Here is an 18,449-nt window from a genome sequence, read left to right on the forward strand (position 1 = left end):
GAGGTACAGTTAATGCCTAACAAGCCATATTACAGTGTATAGGAATGGTAATCATCCATATGGCTCTGTGTAAATTACAGATTTTCCAGGCAGTCAGGTAGAACTGTATGCATGCTGCTTTATAAACTCACCTGCTGAGCACAACCCATGAAATGCCTTCACAATGTAACTGGAAGAGTTTAATCCTGCAAGCACAAAGGCTTATAGGTCTGCAGGGCCCCAGGTTTGCCTAAAGCTTAAAGTAGAAACTGGAGTCCAAATCTTTTATATAAATGTAGATTGAGGAAACATCTGTAATTGTATCAACTTCTGCATCCCTGGGGGAATTCCATTTGGTTTCTTTCCTGGTGGCCATCTCTCATGGGAACTGAAGGTCAAGATGGCCATAGAAAATCGGACGGTTCAACAGGGACCTGCGGAATTTCAGTGTGTGACAACCCTTGTCTGACAAAAATCAATTGCTAGATCCACTTCTGTGGAATAGACATGTTGGAAAACATTTGTTGATCAGTGGCTACAGCACCAACAAGGCCCAGGCCTAGGGCGGCACTTTGCAGGGGGGGGGCCGCAAAAAAATATTTCATGATTTGTATAATGACTATGGACTTCCTATTTATTATACGAATAAGTGAAATAATCCTATAATTACAATTAGTGGCAGCAAACACAAGTCCAAATATCCTAAAAGAGTAATCTTACTAAACCCGTGACATAAGGCTGTACTAATGGGCACTGATAAGGCTGCACTGGTGACCACTGATGAGGCCACACTGATATCCTGCACTGACGGACAGTAAAGAGGCTGAACTAATGGGAACTGATGAAGCTATGCTGATGGGCACTGATAGACTGTGGTAATGGTCTGTGGTTTACAGATGACGGGGTGGGTCCTAAACAGGAAGGGGTGTGGCCTTTACAGGAAGCGGTGGGTCGTATTTAAATTAGGGGGTGCACAAGTTTAGTCAGGCCTAGGGCAGCACAAAACCTAAATACACCACTGGTCAGGTCCCACTGTCAAAAATCAATGTCCCAGCAGGGGAGATTCCTCCATCCACCTCGATTGTGGGGATGGAGGAATCTGTTTGTTTCCATGTAATCATCTATGGTCAGAGAAATTTCAGATTGGGACATAAACAACAATAACTTTGTCATTACCAATTATATTAAAGTCATTTTTAGAACAAACAAAGCTCTTTATCCGCTTGCCGACCGCCCGCTGCATATATAGTATGGCAAGCTGGCTCGGCTGCGTGAATCGCCGTACCTGTACGGCGATCTGCGGGAGCAATCCTGGGGGCACCCCCATTAGACAGCGGGGAAGCTGATTCACTGGGCTGGCTGCCGGGCACCCGCAGTCGCTCCCCGTGGAGAGAGAATGGCGGTGTGCTGTTGTAAACATGGCAGACCATTGTTCTCTCTGGAATCAATACAGAGTGCATAAGATTGTAAGCTCTAACGAGCAGGGCCCCCTCTAGTTCCTCCTGTATTGAACTGTACTGTAACTGTATTGTCTTCCCTCACATTGTAAAGTGCTGCGCAAACTGTTGGCGCTATATAAATCCTGTATAATAATAATAATGTGTTGCTTCTATTTAGGAACACAGGTCTCTGTGTTGATTCCACAAGCCCATCCCCCTCACAGTTAGAATACACCTCATATGCATACATTTAACCCTTTGATCGCCCCTGAGTTAACCCCTTCCCTGCCAGTGTCATTATTACAGTAACAGTGCATATTTTTTAGCACTAATAACTGGAGTAATGTCACTGATCCCCCCAAAAATGTCAGTTAGGGGTCCGATCTCTCCGCCGCAATGTTGCAGTCCCACTAAAAATCGATGATCGCCGCCATTACTAGTAAAAAATAAATAAATAAATAAATAAAAATGACATACATTTTTCCCCTAGTTTGTAGATGTGATAACTTTTGCGCAAACCAATCAAAATACACCTACTGGGATTTTTTTAACAAAAATATGTGTCAGAATACAAATTTGCCTAAAATGATGAAAAAAATGTGATTTAAATTTTTTTTGTATTGGGAATGTTATATAGCAGGAAGTGAAAAATATATATATTTTTTTTCAGAATTGTCGTTTTTTTTTTTGTTTAAAGCGCAAAAAATAAAAATTGGACAGGAATACCACCAAAAGAAAGCTCTATTTGTAAATTTTATTTGGCTACAGTGTCACATGACTGCGCAATTCTCTGTTAACCACTTGCCGACTGCCTAACGCCGATCTACGTCGGCAGTCAGCCCCTCACAGGCAAAGTGACGTAGGGCTACTTCACTAGCTTGTGAGGGTCTAGGGAGCGAGCACGCGCCCCCGGAGGCGCGCTCCCGCTCCCGCGTGGTCACGGACCCCCCCCGCGCGTGTGACCAGCGGACCCGATGTCCGCCGGTCACTCGGCGATCGGTGGGGGAGAGGGAGAATGTCAGGCAGCTTGTGTAAACAAGCCACCTGTCATTCTCCTCGCTGTAAAGACACTGATCAAACGGATCTAGTATGTAAATCCGTTGATCAGTGTCCTTACAGCTCAAGCCACAGCCAATCACAGTAGAAAGCACGCCCCTAGGGATACACACAGCCCCTCCCTCCCAAATAAAGTTAACCCCTTCACAACCAGTGTATTTTTACAGTAACAGTGCATATGTATAGCACTGATTACTGTAGAAATGTCACTGGTAACCCCAAAAGTGTCACAAATGTCAGTCAAGGGTCCGATCTGTCCGCCCCAATGTCGCAGTACCGCAAAAAAAATCGCAGATTGCCGCCATTCCGCGTTAAAAAAAAAACAACAAAAATGACAAAAATCTTTCCCTTTGTTAGTAAACGCGATAACTTTTGCGCAAACCAATCAAAATACGCTTTTTGCGATTTTTTTTACCAAACATATGTAGCATAAAACAAATTGGCCGAAAATATTGTTATTTTTGCAAAATTGACGCTCTTTTTTTGTTTATAGCGCGTGATCAAAAAATCGCACAGGTGATCAAATACCACCAAAAGAAAGCTCTGTTTGTGGGAAAAAAAGGACGTCAAATTCGTTTAGGTACAGCGTCGCACGACCGCGCAATTGTCCGTTAAAGTCACGCAGTGCTGAATCGCAAAATACCCCCTGGTCGGAATGGGGGTAAAATCTTCCGGGGCTTAAGTGGTTAAGGTAACGCAGTGCCGAATCGCAAAAAATTGCCTGGTCATTAAGGGGGAATTTCCGGTCCAAAAGTGGTTAATGATATTGTCATACAAAAATTGTTTTTTTTTTTTTTAATCCATAACAAAAAAAAAACATCAAAATAAAAAATAAAAGAACAGATTCCTTCATCCACACAAACAAGGTGAATGGAGGAATCCTCCACACCTAGACATTGTATTCTGATAGCTCGGATTCTTTGCTGTCAAAATACGCTGATCAGTGGCTGCAGCTGCTATCAACAAGTTTTTCAGCATGTCCCTTTGACAGAAGTTGATCTCTAGTGATCAACTTCTGTTGAAAGGGGAGGGCCACATACAGATCAAAATTCACTACTGAACCGGCTAAAGTTTCCATCCACCTGTGGCCCTCCCCACAGGGTTACTAAGGGGTAAACAGAAATACATTTTAGATGGAGATGAATGAAACAGAGTAAATAAAAATTAACAGTTCTACTTTGTATTGCTCTATCTCAGGTCTGAACAGTGTTTATAAACACTATGCCAGAAGGGCAGCTCCTGACTAATGACAGCCAGGAATTGGCACCAAACGCTGGAAAGGGAGCTGCAGCAAAACAAAAGGACAAGGTGTACTACATATGACCTGCATACCTCCATGAATTTTGGGGCATGTCCACAACTGGTCTTTCCTGTAGGACATCCGGTCCTATAGGAATTGAGGCAGAAGTCATCCCAGCACTGACACAGCTGCAGAAACTTCATAGAGTCTCTAACCCTGCACTCTTCAGCTGGATGGACTTCAGTTTATCCTTCACATGACATGGGCTCTTTTTTTTAACATACATAAGTGCTAGATAAGAATTAGGCATCCTAAAGCCAGCTATGCATGGATCAAAATCTGGCCGGTTAAGCAGGGAACCACTGAATGTGTTGATTGGGCCAATTTCGATCCATGTATGGGCAGGGTAGTTGTACAGAAGTAGATCTACTGATCAAATTCTGTACAACTCCCTGTTAGAAAATTTCCGCCCTGATCAGTGCTGCCGGCTATAGCTAGTTTATCTGTCTGCCCTCTCCACTGACTGGGATGGAATGACACTGGTCATTAGCCATACCAATGTTAGTGTTCAGAATGCTTGTAAATATGCATGAGAACAGCATTTCTTGGCTCTGAGGAAGGGGGCTCACCCTCGAAACGCGTCAGCCATAGTCATAGCATCTCCATGCGGTTCACTGCATGCAACCCAGCATCACGCAGCTCCTTGGCCACCTTGGAGACTTTACCGTATATAGATTATGTCGATGTGTGTATTATTCACACTTGTTTTGTAAATATATTATATACGTTTTACTATTTTAATAAATGTTTTTAGTGGTAATGCACTAGGTCAGTGCGCCCCTCTTTTTGTCATTTTTTTCAGTATGCATGAGAACAACCTGGGAGCACTGACGTGCATGAGCAACAATGGCTGCCACACTGGAAAACAAGCTCTTACTGAAGCTTAATAGCAGCTATTTTAAGGCCTTATGCACATGGGTGCCCAGAGCCATAGAACATAAAATTCAGCCATATTACTCTGCCCTTTGATCTACAGGTGCTTCATACAGCCATCCAATAGCTGTACAATTACAACCCTGGGTGCAGACTTTATGCATCCAGGGACATACGTCCATATGCATGCACATGTTTACAGTGTTGGGACAAGGTCATCTAGAGCCCAGGGTGAACATGCCAAATTGCCCCCCCCCCAATGTATGAGCATTATGTGTCAGCAAAATCCACCCCCCTTCAATAAATTGAGCACTAATCTGCATGCTCACCCCCTAAACACTTAGCTAATATGCTCTCTCTCCCCATATACCCCCCTCCCCCCAAAAAAATGGTTTCCCTTTTCTAGCACAAATCCTCTACTCCTCAAATTTCCCCTCCAAGCACAAGTCCCCCCCCCACTCCAAATCTCCCCCTTCCAGCACAAAACCTCTCTCTCCCCATATACCCAGAGCACACGCCCCCCCGCCCCAATAAAAAAAATGTTTCCCCCCTTCTAGCACAAATCCTCTACCCCACAAATTTTGACTCCTGGAACAAATATCCCCTCAATCATACCTACTAGTACAGATACCCCCCCAAAAAACTATTTCCCCTACCATATTACTTTTATAGAACAAACCCCCAAATCCCCCCTCCTGGTGCAAATCCCTTCCCCCCATTCCCCTTCCCAACACAAATCCCTCCTAAATCACCACCCCTGGCACACCTCCCCAAATTTGCCCTCCTAAAAGAATTCTTATACCCTTCCGCCCCCAAATTTCCCTTCTCAACACAACCCCCCCCCCCCCCCCCCACCTCACATGACCCGGGCAGCGTATACTGTTGTGCAGCCATTGACTTCTATTGTAGTAGCTTCTAGAAGGAAAAATACTCCCAAATGTTTTATTCTATGGCCCCAGGCAGTTTTTTGTATGAGGCCTAAACTGATACTTAACACTCTTATTAGGATCAATATTTAGCATTCCCAAACTGGAGCTAAATGGTTCTTTAAAGATTTCTACAAAAATTGCTAAAAGCTCCACAAATGCTTTGTAAATCCTACTGTATACACTTCTCTATTATAAGCTGACGCCAATATAAACACGGCTTAAAACAAATGATCTTTTCACTTTGAATGTGCCAGAGCATGTTTGGATGAGGACATTTTCTACTGAAATCAATGGCCATCTATGTCCAGCCATAACGGGTACAGCAGGAGATATGTAAACATGTGTTTGTGCCATGTAAAGCAGATGTTGCAGAATATGTTTTCTACCTCTGTCATTGACTGCATCATCACCAGACTCCTTATACATCACACATTAACCCAGGCTGTGAATAAATAACTCTCTGCCTGTCTAATATATATTAAACTGACATGTGATCTGAGATATGTTCAAATAGGGAACCTGATTAATAAACACTAGCATGTTACATACCTGACCGCTTGCAGAATGCTCAGCAACACTAAGAGAGTTTTATTTTATTGACAAACGATTCAGTAGAATTCATACCTAAGCATGGCCAGATTGCATGCTCTGCTGGCCCTAAAAATACACAGAAATATATCTCTACCAATTTCCTACTCTTGTTATAACAAGGTAAGTAATAAATAAAATCGGCGCTCAATCACCCCCAATATAATAAAATCACAAGAATAAATAGTAATAACTCTAAAACCAAGCAAAGCAACTGCAAAAAACAATGCACAATAGTAAACAATATATGTGATACCAATAATGTGCAAATAATCACAATAAATAGGTAAAACATTAAAAAGATGAAATATTATAGGAAGTGAAATAATATCACAGAGTGATAAAGTGCATGGTGAAATGTGTATAGTAACACATATTAAGCGTGATCAAAAGTGAAGGGGTTCACTGAAGGAAAGAATGATGAGAATCGATAGATAAAATAAAATGAATGAAGTGCACCGTGCTTCAAAGAACAATCAAACCCACTATGGAGCAGGGGAAAGTGGGACTATACCCACTGCAAAGTGATGTAGTGCACAATAGAAATGGTCACAGTGGTGGAGAAGTGACAATAAATAGTCAAAATATAAACAAGGACACCCAAAAAATAATTGGGTAAAATGAAAAAAATCTGTGCAAAAAAATGACAAATTGAATAAAGGGAAAAAAATGTGGAAGAAAGTTTGTCAGTTCATAAAAAACATCAAGTTCATAAAGAAGGTGCTGGTGAGGAAATAATTCCAGAAGTGCGGCAAACTCCTTATGGTGTGGGAAACCAATTAATACTGTGGTGGTGAACTAGAAATCCTTAAATGAGTGAAATGGCCGCTCACCTCCAAAACACTCAAAATGAGCATTTGTACCAAAGGTAACAGGATCTCCACTGTAGAAATAGGGGTTCAATGATGGTTCCTTTAGAGCAGGCTCCTCTGGTCCTTATTGGAAAACCAGCATCAACATCAAAAGGGTGGAATCAGGACTGCACCCACCGGAGAACTCAGCGGAGACTCTACAAACTGGGCGCCGCCATATTGCTTACAGTGCGCATGCTCCCGTAGGCTCATTTTACCTTTTTCTTATACTCTTGTTATAGTATCGTCTCTAGGTATATTTTTGTTTCCTTGGCACACGTATAATTCCCTAATTTCCTTCACTTTACCCATATATAGAACAGTTATTGGGTAGATTAGGTTGTTTTAAACCCAACTGCAATATATTTGTGACATGAATTGTCTTTCAAGGAAAACAGATTGCTGGGATATGGAATGTCTGGGGTGGCAGATGTGATGTATATAAAGGCCACCCCAGCATGAGATTATTGTATGACCATATCTATTGTAACCTGCCACCAGATGCTTGGCACAGATGGCCAACTATGGCCATTATCATGGATTACCATGTCTGTTATAAACAGGGACCTCTTTCAACTGTGAATGAGTGTTCCAACACTGAATTCCAAATGGCCTCCTTTCCTTTCATTCAAGTAGTAATGCAACTCACAAAGAACAGCATGTTTACATCTGGAATTCTCATTTTCTAATTTCTACCTGTCTAATCTATACATATTAAGCAAGAGGACCCCTGCAGCTGTTTATTATAGGCACCATTAAAGGGGTTATAAAGGTAGGTTTTTCTGTGTGTAGCAGCCCCCAGCCCCTCTTACTTACCTGAGACCCATCTCTATTCAGCGATGTCCACGAGTGCCTCCGCCGTCCGGGACTCTACCTCCAGATTAGTTGAGACACAGCAGTAGGACCATTGGCTCCCGCTGCTGTCAATCAAACTTACTTAGCTAATCAGGAGAGAGAGAGGGGGGCTGAACTGCAGCTCCGTGTCTGAATGTGTGCACGAAGCTGCAGCTTGGCTCGGGTGCCCCCATAGCAAGCTGTTTGCTGTGGGGGCACTCACCGTAAGGGAGGAGCCAGGAGGGCCAGCAAGGGACCCACGAAGAAGAGGAGCCACTACACAGAGCAGGTAAGTGTAACATGCTTGTCATTTTAAATAGAAAAAAAAAAAAAACTAGACTTTAAGCAATAGGTTAATACTATGACAATTTCCTAATGGACACCAAATGTATTGTCAACCTGGTAGATCACAGCTGGCATTTTAAAATTTTAATCTAAATGGTGGTTGTGGGGAAATTATCACATATATTTGTTTATAGCGAATATCTAAAGAGACAAATTGTGTTTTCATGGCACCAACATGGCAACATGCATTTGGTAGTATCCTGCCATGGATTGGCACCAGGAAAGGAAAATTTTGTCAAATATTTGATACAATTTTCGGTTTTGCTTGGGCCAATATGGATCGGCGGCAGGAAAGGAAAATTTTGTCAAATATTTGATACAATTTTTGGTTTTGCTTGGGCCAATATGGATCGGCAGCAGGAAAGGAAAATTTTGTCAAATATTTGATACAATTTTCAGTTTTGCTTGGGCCAATATGGATCGGCGGCAGGAAAGGAAAATTTTGTCAAATATTTGATACAATTTTTGGTTTTGCTTGGGCCAACATGGATTGGCAATAACAAGAGTCTTCATAGATCAGAGGAAATCGTTGTCTGCCATGAAGATTTTCTCAACACCTTATAAGTAGGGATTTGTCCTTCCTCTGTGGAGGAGAGGAAATGATCAAAGTATTGTACATGTGCCACTGTAGGCCAAGTATTGTAGCAGATTCCCAGCCCATTTTTGAAAGCCAAAAGAGATATTCATAACTATGGATGTAGCACAACCATTGTCATTGTCAACCAGATTTCCATGGAATCCTAAGGTTCCTCCAGAGGTTGCTAGGGTTTCCTTGAGCTCTGCCTGCATATTTCTGAATCTACTTGGCAAAGCCAGCAGCATGACACCAATGGGTTTTACTTAACTTCCTGTAAGGGTGGCATTTTGACCATTGCTGTATGAGGTGTGACAATTTAATTCTCAGAATGCCCGCTGCATAGCACTATGGTGGTGAGTCACGCTGCCATTCGCACTTGAGTGTGTTAGGACATATTTTAGCTTGCATTTGACTGAGTCGCAGACCAGCTGGACTCAGTCTTTTCAGAGTAGTAGAAGAAATAACACGTGTGCTGTGCACTGTTGGTAGAAAAGGAGTGACATGAATCTGGAGCAGCGGATTGGCATAACATTTTGTGTGAAAATTGGCAAAATTCAGAGTCAACAACTGTTACTAATGTAACTGTAGCAACTGACTTATGGTGAATATTTCATGAAGAAATCAAGTGTTTTTGAATGGCATAGGCGGTTTACGAGGGGTGGAAAGATTCCACGATGATGCAAGAAGTCGGCAGCCAAAAACACGATGATCGGATGCAAATGTGGACAGAGTGTGAACCCTCGAACGCTCATGCTGTTCATAGAACATGGTACAATAGTTAACGAACATTGTTACGTAGAATTTCTGAAAAGGTTACAGAACTGTAAAGGGGAAAAAATGGAACTCTGGCCAGACAAGTGGATTAATGGTCCCCGATGAATTTGCTTTAGTAAGGGTTCCCCAAAGGCCTAAAGTTATTTTAGGGGTTCCTCTGGGGGAGAAAATTATGAGAAAGGCTGATCTACCAGATCAGTACCCAGAAAAACAATTACTACGTGTTAGTCTTCACAGCTAAGGCCTGGTGCTCAGAAAAAAAAGACACATAAAGATGTGTAAAGAAAAGGGAGGGGGTTTCCAACCCTGTCCAAATGGGCAGAGGTAGAACCAAGGGGGATTTCAATGTGCCACTGATACAATAATTTTTTCCAAATTCAGTCCATATTTAAAAGTTAATAAAAAAGGTTTTATTCAGCATGTATTAAAAACAGACAAACATACAAATTCATTGCAATTTTATATAAATATATTGTACACAAAGCAGGGTACTTAAATTTCAATAAGCCCACAATGGGACTATATGGAAATGCGAGGAGTTGCTGGAACTACGCGTTTCGCTGTGAGTGCTTCCTCAGGCTCCAGCTATTTCAAAGTATTCTTAATACATATAGAAAATCCTTGATTCTGATCTTGATCGATTCAATCACATTGTACGATGTATGTATGTTTATGCAAATAAATATCAACAAAAGAGGCAACGGTCAGCTACACCATAGGGAAGCCGTTAATTGGCATGGGCTTAGTGTAGTTGTCAAAGATAGGGGGAGGTGGTCTGATACCATTCACATAAAGATGTATAATCTGATTGATGAAAACATCACATCTCAGACTACTTTAGAGGGATGTTACACAAGCTTTTACTCAAAAGCATCTACTGATTCCACAATGAGCTGGTAATCATCATTTCAATCATGTTGTTGGTGACTTCGTGTACATACCAGTGAAGGGAATATTTGCTAAAATATTAGGACAGGTGCAGAGATAAAAAAACAAAATAAAACACTAAAACAGTCATATTTTCTAGTACACTTGATATGATACATATTATTTTAGATGGGACCGGACGCAGATGTATTAGTAGCCTTAGGCTTTCATATCAGGGATTCCTTGAAAAGTCTTTCCATGACCAAGATACTGCTTAATATCCGGTGATTTTGAAAACTGATTACAATTTATTGTTATAAGCTTTAAAAGAAACCTGAGCTGGGGAAAAAATGTAGGCTGCCATTGCTGACCTGACTTTTGAAAAAGCAAATTGCTCGGCTGTCGTGTTGATATACATTTTCAATACGTTCTGAATCCCTGACCTGGAACATGTATGCAAATCCGGTGATCTGACTTCCCTGGCAGTGCTCTTGTTCTGGGTCTGTGACTCAGAAAGTAAAAAGCCACAAGTCCAAGGCAGCTATTATTTTCAAAAGCTCAAATGAAACCTAGATATTTCTCTCAGTGCTGGTTCCCTTTAATCATTGCTTCTCCTATAATCTTGACTTGCATTTACAGCAGTTTTTAGTGTACAGTACTTATATTTTTCTTGTTGGCTAAACAGTGGCAGCATCATAATCATAGATTGTTATGCGAGTCATGGCAAGCAGGTAGATACCAATAAGTCATATAAATTCAGAGGTACAAAGGGCAAGACAAAATGTGCCCCAACAACCATGGGTGTATATCTCCGCCATCAGACCCCAACACGTGTTACAGGAAAAATAAAGTCATTTTTGTACTATAAGAATTAACACCACTCTCATTTCTCTTTTTCTCCTGAGTTTAAAGAGAAGTCAGTTTATTTTCAATGAGCACTGTTATACTGTATTTAGATGAACAACTTCCAGAGCTGTATATATACCCCAACTGTGATTGCATCTGATAGGCTGCTGTCATTTTCTGGCCGTCAAATTTACACCTAGCGTATTCAATTTTGCAACCGAAGTTTGTTGAGCTGGGTTCCTGCCATTCAGTCGACAGAGCTTAAAGTGGCACCTTACCCATTACAACTTGATAAAAAAAGAATGTTCTTTAACCACTTAAGCCCCGGAAGATTTTACCCCCTTCCTGACCAGAGCCTATTTTGCGATTCGGCCTTGCGTGACTTTAACGGACAATTGCGCGGTCATGCGACGCTGTACCCAAATGAAATTGACGTCCTTTTTTTCCCACAAACAGAGCTTTCTTTTGGTGGTATTTGATCACCTGTGTGATTTTTTGATCATGCGCTATAAACAAAAAAAGAGTGACAATTTTGCAAAAATAACAATATTTTTCACATTTTTTTACATGAAATTCCCCCCCCCCCAAAAAATGTAAAAATCAAAATTTTTTAACATTTTAGGCCAATTTGTTTTCTGCTACATATGTTTGGTAAAAAAAATCCCAATAAGCGTATTTTGATTGGTTTGCGCAAAAGTTATTGCGTTTACTAACTAAGGGAACGATTTTTGTCATTTTTATTTTTTTTAACGAGTAATGGCGGCGATCTGCGTTTTTTTTTTGCGGGACTGCGACATTGCGGCGGACAGATCGGACCCCTGACTGACATTTTTGACACTTTTGGGGGTACCAGTGACATTACTACAGTAATCAGTGCTATACATATGCACTGTTACTGTAAAATGACACTGGCAGGGAAGGGGTTAACTTTATTGGAGAAGGAGGGGTTAAGTGTGTCCCTAGAGGCGTGCTTCTAACTGTAAAGGGGCATGGCTTTTCATGTAACAGCCGAGATCTACGGTCCCACATAGCAGGACCGTATGATCTCTGCTGTTACACAAGGAAGAATGACAGGCGGCTTTGTTTACATTAGCCGCCTGCCTTTCTCCCTCTGTAACGGATGATCGCGAGTGACCGGCGGCGCGCGCTCGCCCCCTATTGGCTCACAGGCGAGTGACGTACCCATACGTCACTTTGCCTGCACGGGGCTGTCCGCCGCAGTATATGTACTTGTGGCAGTCGGCAAGCAGTTAAAGTGGCACCTTACCCATTACAACTTGATAAAAAAAATAATGTTCTTTAACAAGGAACATACATTCCACATTAATAATTATACTACCAAATGAGTGTGCTGTAAATTGCCTCCAGCATTGTTCCTGTTTCTTCTTGCTGGAGGTTGCCATTTTGCTGAAGCCCAGAGGCCCTGAACATCAATAAATCATAAAGAGGAAATAAAACCATCGATTTATTGGTTTCAAAAGAGTTACATTTCTGGAATGCCGGAATTGCTAACTGTCACATTTGCTTGTGTCCTCAACTAAATTATCAAAGCATCAAATGGCTGGTGTCATAACTGATCACATGTGCAGCACCTTGGCAGTTACAGATCAAACAGAAGCAACTTCCTTAGCTGTAAAGGTTAGGAGGGTTTAAGGCTATCAGCAGGTCGGCTTCTACAAACTCAGCAGTGCCTAAAAATGGAGAGAAACTGAGCATGTGCAGAGCAGGGTGAAACACTGTATTCCTGGATTTTAAATAGTATATGCACTTATTTTAGTTTTACATAGCTATACCTGCAAAATGGGCCAGCATGAAGTGATCTAGCAGGACTTCAGTTTTTCACTAAAGTTTCACTTTAATGAGAGGAATCAAAGTGTGTATGCCCAGCCTTACAATGAAATGCCCTCATCAATCACCAGGTTCTTAGTCATGTATAATGGATCAGCCCACTGGCCAATGTTAGCTCAAGGTAGACAACAGAAGTTCAACGTACCCATTAGCTCCTCCTATGTCTTAGGGTCTAATGCATTTTCCCAATAAATAGAAAGGTAATAAAATGCACATTACATTGCCCATCAACACGTGTCAGTTTTTTCACAGTTAGGCTTCTTTCACACGGCTGCTCAGTTTACTTCCTCCGTTCAGTTACTTTTTTTTTTTTTACGGACACGGATGACACTTGTGTCATCCGGTTCGTATGTCCGCATATTATCCCATCCGTTTGCGGATGATATACGGACATAATGTATGTCTATGGGGATGACACCGCTGACATCCCATTTTGCGTCCTTTACGTTTTTTAAACGGAAGAAAAATAGGGTTCTCTTCCGTTCCAAAAACGGAACAGAACTGAAAGGACGCAAATCGGATGTCAGCGGATGGTCATCCACAATCCCATTGACATGCATTATGTCCGTATATCACCCGCAAACGGATGGGGTGATATACGGACATACAGAACGCCCGTGTGAAAGGGGCCTAAGTTTGTAGCAATGTACAGTGCCTTGCGAAAGTATTCGACCCCCTTGAACTTTTCGACCTTTTGCCACATTTCAGGCTTCAAACATAAAGATATAAAACTGTAATTTTTTGTGAAGAATCAACAACAAGTGGGACACAATCATGAAGTGGAACAAAATTTATTGGAAATTTCAAACTTTGTTGACAAATAAAAAACTGAAAAATTGGCGTGCAAAATTTTACATTCAGTGCAGCAAACTCTCTCCAGAAGTTCAGTGAGGATCTCTGAATGATCCAATGTTGACCTAAATGACTAATGATGATAAATAGAATCCACCTGTGTGTAATCAAGTCTCCGTATAAATGCACCTGCACTGTGATAGTCTCAGAGGACCGTTTAAAGCGCAGAGAGCATCATGAAGAACAAGGAACACACAAGGCAGGTCCGAGATACTGTTGTGGAGAAGTTTAAAGCCGGATTTGGATACAAAAAGATTTCCCAAGCTTTAAACATCCCAAGGAGCACTGTGCAAGCGATAATATTGAAATGGAAGGAGTATCAGACCACTGCAAATCCACGAAGACCTGGCCGTCCCTCTAAACTTTCAGCTCATACAAAGAAAAGACTGATCAGAGATGCAGCCAAGAGGCCCATGATCACTCTGGATGAACTGCAGAGATCTACAGATGAGGTGGGAGATTCTGTCCATAGGTCGTATACTGCACAAATCTGGCCTTTATGGAAGAGTGGCAAGAAGAAAGCCATTTCTTAAAGATATCCATAAAAAGTGCCGTTTAAAGTTTGCCACAAGCCACCTGGGAGACACACCAAACATGTGGAAGAAGGTGCTCTGGTCAGATGAAACCAAAATCAAACATTTTGGCAACAATGCAAAACATTATGTTTGGCGTAAAAGCAACACAGCTCATCACCCTGAACACACCATCCCCACTGTCAAACATGGTGGGGTCTCTCGATGTGCAAAACTGATAGAGACGTTCCACTTCATGATTGTGTCCCACTTGTTGTTGATTCTTCACAAAAAATTACAGTTTTATATCTTTATGTTTGAAGCCTGAAATGTGGGAAAAGGTCGCAAAGGTCAAGGGGGCCGAATTCTTTCGCAAGGCACTGTATGTCTTAGGGTTTAATGCATTTTCCCAATGAATAGAAAGGTAATAAAATGCACATTACATTGCCCATCAACACGTGTCAGTTTTTTCACAGTTAGTTTGTAGCAATGTATGTGTTTTCTCACAGCCATACTTTGTTTTGCCTTTCCATGACATGAAGAACAACTACTCTTGTTGCTCACATCACTCGTGGAGAATATGACCTGAACAACAAAAATTGAGCTTCTTTCTGATGCTTTCATTCATGATTAAGCCCAGGATTTTTTTTATTGTGTCTTGTGGATATAAATATGACTGTAAATCCTATTATTCACTGTGTCATTTTTAACTTCCAGCTTTAGTGGGAGCTATTGGTTTTTGGCTGAGTAACACTGCAGCAGACATATTCTTCTTACTTGCTGGCGATTCTACCACTTCTACAACCCGTGGATCTTCAGCTCCTCTACCTCAGACAAGAGCTTATGTAAGCAGGACTTACAATCTCAGTACCCCTCCAGAGACACGTGAAATTGAGGGGGGTTTTATTGAGGAGACCACTTTTATCTTCACTGACATCCCTGCTGACTCCGAAGAACCTTCTTCCAATTCAACACTGACTGTAACCGATATCTATCCCGCTACTACAGAAACATATAATTCTTCAACTGAGAATCTGGACAAGGAGTGGATTAGTTTGGGCCCAACTACTGTCCAAAGTCCCCCAGATAATAACACTGAAACAGTTACTGGTACAAACATAGTTACACATTACACACACTCCCCTCCGAGACCTTCCTTTACTGAAAAGGGCTCAGTCCTGGAAAATACAACGGCTGAAATGGAGACGAACAAATCTGTTTGTATTCGCACCTCTAGTTTAACAGATGCTGAGGTCCTGGCACTCGTCATAGGAGCTGTGTTTCTCACTATAGTACTGAGTAAGTATATATTCATTTTAATTCAAAGATACTACTGCTACTGCTACCTAATCTAGATGGTCAGCTACCTGGCTAAGCTTCTACTAACTACTTGATCTGGCACAGTCACACTTACATTACAGTACCCCCAGTTTCATACTCAACTGTCCCCTCTCCAGGGATATATTGCTCACTAGATCATAAACCCATGAATGATCTCTGCACTCTCCACTTACTCATATGGAGCATCCAAGTATAAGCTCATACTTGAAGTTGCATAAGAATGGATAGAGAATGCAAAGTTGGGGAGGGGGGGGGGGGTGTGGGCTGGGAGCATAGAGTGGGAGACTACATATAAGTTTAAATGCAAAACAATACTACACCGACCAGGATCAGCGCTCACTGCAATCACATAATGAAGGACTGTACATAATGTTATATATGGCACATAGTCATAAATCCAAAAAACCTGTCCGCAGGTGTGCTTCAGTGTGGTGTCCTGGGTTGAAAGATGGCAGGTGTGCTTCAGTGTGGTGTCCTGGGTTGAAAGATGGGATGGTCTCTGTAGTATATGTGGGGGAGGGAGTCCAATTATGTTGAGGTGCAAGACCGGCTGCTCCTAGAAGAGGTGAGGTATCCCTCCAGACATGCAGAATAAACGAAACAAGGGCGCCAGGTCAGAGTAGTATTTAAATTAAAAACAAATTTATTGCAATGCACTTACATTTAAGAGAATCCACATCAGCATTCAGGTGAAAAGCATGGATCCCCAACGATAGGTGCTTGCGTCCCAACCACCCCTCGGCACCTATCGTTGGGGATCCATGCTTTTCACCTGAATGCTGATGTGGATTCTCTTAAATGTAAGTGCATTGCAATAAATTTGTTTTTAATTTAAATACTACTCTGACCTGGCGCCCTTGTTTCTTTCATTCTACATATAAGTTTAAATGTAGCAAAGGGGAAGTTCCATTTTTAGTAATAAATTTAGTAACATTTGGACAGAGTAGGGAAGAGTTAAAATCACTCCTAAGGCTTTATTTGGGAAATTTCCCTCATACTATCCCTGGGACAAGAGCAAAAGGTGACAGCAATAAAAAGCGTTCTCCGAGCTCTATTTAAAAAAAAAAAAAAAAACTGCCATATGTCTCTCTCATGAAGATTTCACCTCACTTACTGTCCTAGTGCCATTATCCATCTTCCCAAAAGTGGTCCACACAGAGGAGATGTAAAAATAAAAGTCTGGCTGAAGACATAGGAGGAAGAAAGGATCCCACTAAAGCAAACATTAATTTGGCTGTGATGACTTATAGCTATTATCGCATTGCATCACCTTTTTATACCTTGGTATAAACTCTGAAGTATAGAACGATTATCCAACCTAAAATATAGCTTTAAACAAAATCTTTTCTTATAGTTTTAAAAGAGTAAGAACCAATAATTAGGTTTTTATTAGTATCTGGCTCCACACGTCCCTCTTTTGCTGTTCTAGTGACCAATTTTTGGGGCAGGAGTTAAGAGAAATCAAAAACAAAGTGAAAATATCAGCGCAAAACAATGGTGCAGCATATAAAATGTGCAAGAAGCAATAAACAAATGCCCTCAAATATATAAATGCAAAAAAAAAAAAAATATATATATATATATATAAAATGTGTTAATATTAAATCAATATTAAAATAAATGATTAGCAGCATCCACTAACTGTGTTCACACTACACAATGAAAATGTAGAAAAACCAAAACAGTGTTGCGCCAAATCTATAATAACACTTAAATACAAAGTGGTAAGAAGTGCTTCCAGGTGAAAAATAAAGAGTTCACTCACCAACCCTTCACCAGTAAATGTGGCCTCTCACCTCACATTTAGACCCCCGCATCACCAAGGGTCTAAAACAGCTTGTTCCCTCTAATGGGGTATGCACGAGATGGTAACATCAATGGATATATGGAAGATTGCTCAGATCCAAAAGACCCCTACCGAGGAAGTCAATGCTTATGGGCTGACGTAACGCGTTATTTTACTGATTTCTGTGGACTCTTTATTTTTCACCTGGAAGCACTTCTTACCACTTTGTATTTAAGTGTTATTATAGATTTGGCGCAACACTGTTTTGGTTTTTCAGGAGTTGAGAGAAGTCCCTCAAATTAGGGCTGCAAAAAGCAGTAAAAATCCAACATTTTGGGATGTGTCTGTGTGTGGTTATTGTTTTTTCCAGGTTAGGAATTTCTATTTACTTCCAGCCTACATGACCACTGTCACCAGGACAGGGAGGTAGGGAACAGAGGGCAATAAAATCCTGACAGAGATTTTTCTTTTCCCAAGCTGTTAACTTTGTTGAAGTTCCACTTTACCCAAAACATATACAGTATTATATAACACTAAGCCAAATAGCATAAGGTCCCGTTCACACTGGGGCGATCCGACTTCCCGGGGCGACCTCCGAGGTCGCGGTGCGAGCAGCACGCCGCGACCTCGGAGCGGCCGGCACGGACTTCATAACATTGAAGTCTATGACGGTCGCTCCGGGACGCCCAAAGAAGCTCCGGACCCTTTTTCTAAGTCGGAGCGACTTGTGTCGCTCCTATTAGAACGGGTCTGCAGCTTCCCTATGGAAGGCGACCTACAGCGACCTGTGAGGCGACCAGGTCGCCTCACAGGTCGCCCCAGTGTGAACGGGGACTAAGAATGGTTAACGCA

General features: G+C 41.6%; 1 protein-coding gene across 1 annotated transcript in view; it reads left to right on the plus strand.

Moving 5' to 3' along the window:
• LOC309543329 (uncharacterized protein) overlaps positions 1-18,449 on the plus strand; it is a gene marked incomplete at its 5' end in the record, with an annotated part of 28,484 nt that overhangs the window by 8,059 nt on the left and 1,976 nt on the right. The window contains one exon of the mRNA XM_082242792.1: positions 15,188-15,769. Within this exon, the coding sequence (XP_082098918.1) occupies positions 15,188-15,769 (582 nt within the window). The remainder of the gene's footprint in view (positions 1-15,187; positions 15,770-18,449) is intronic.

The sequence above is a fragment of the Pelophylax lessonae genome (genome assembly GCF_965119305.1).
Source record: "Pelophylax lessonae genome assembly, chromosome: 1".
NCBI lineage: Eukaryota > Metazoa > Chordata > Amphibia > Anura > Ranidae > Pelophylax > Pelophylax lessonae.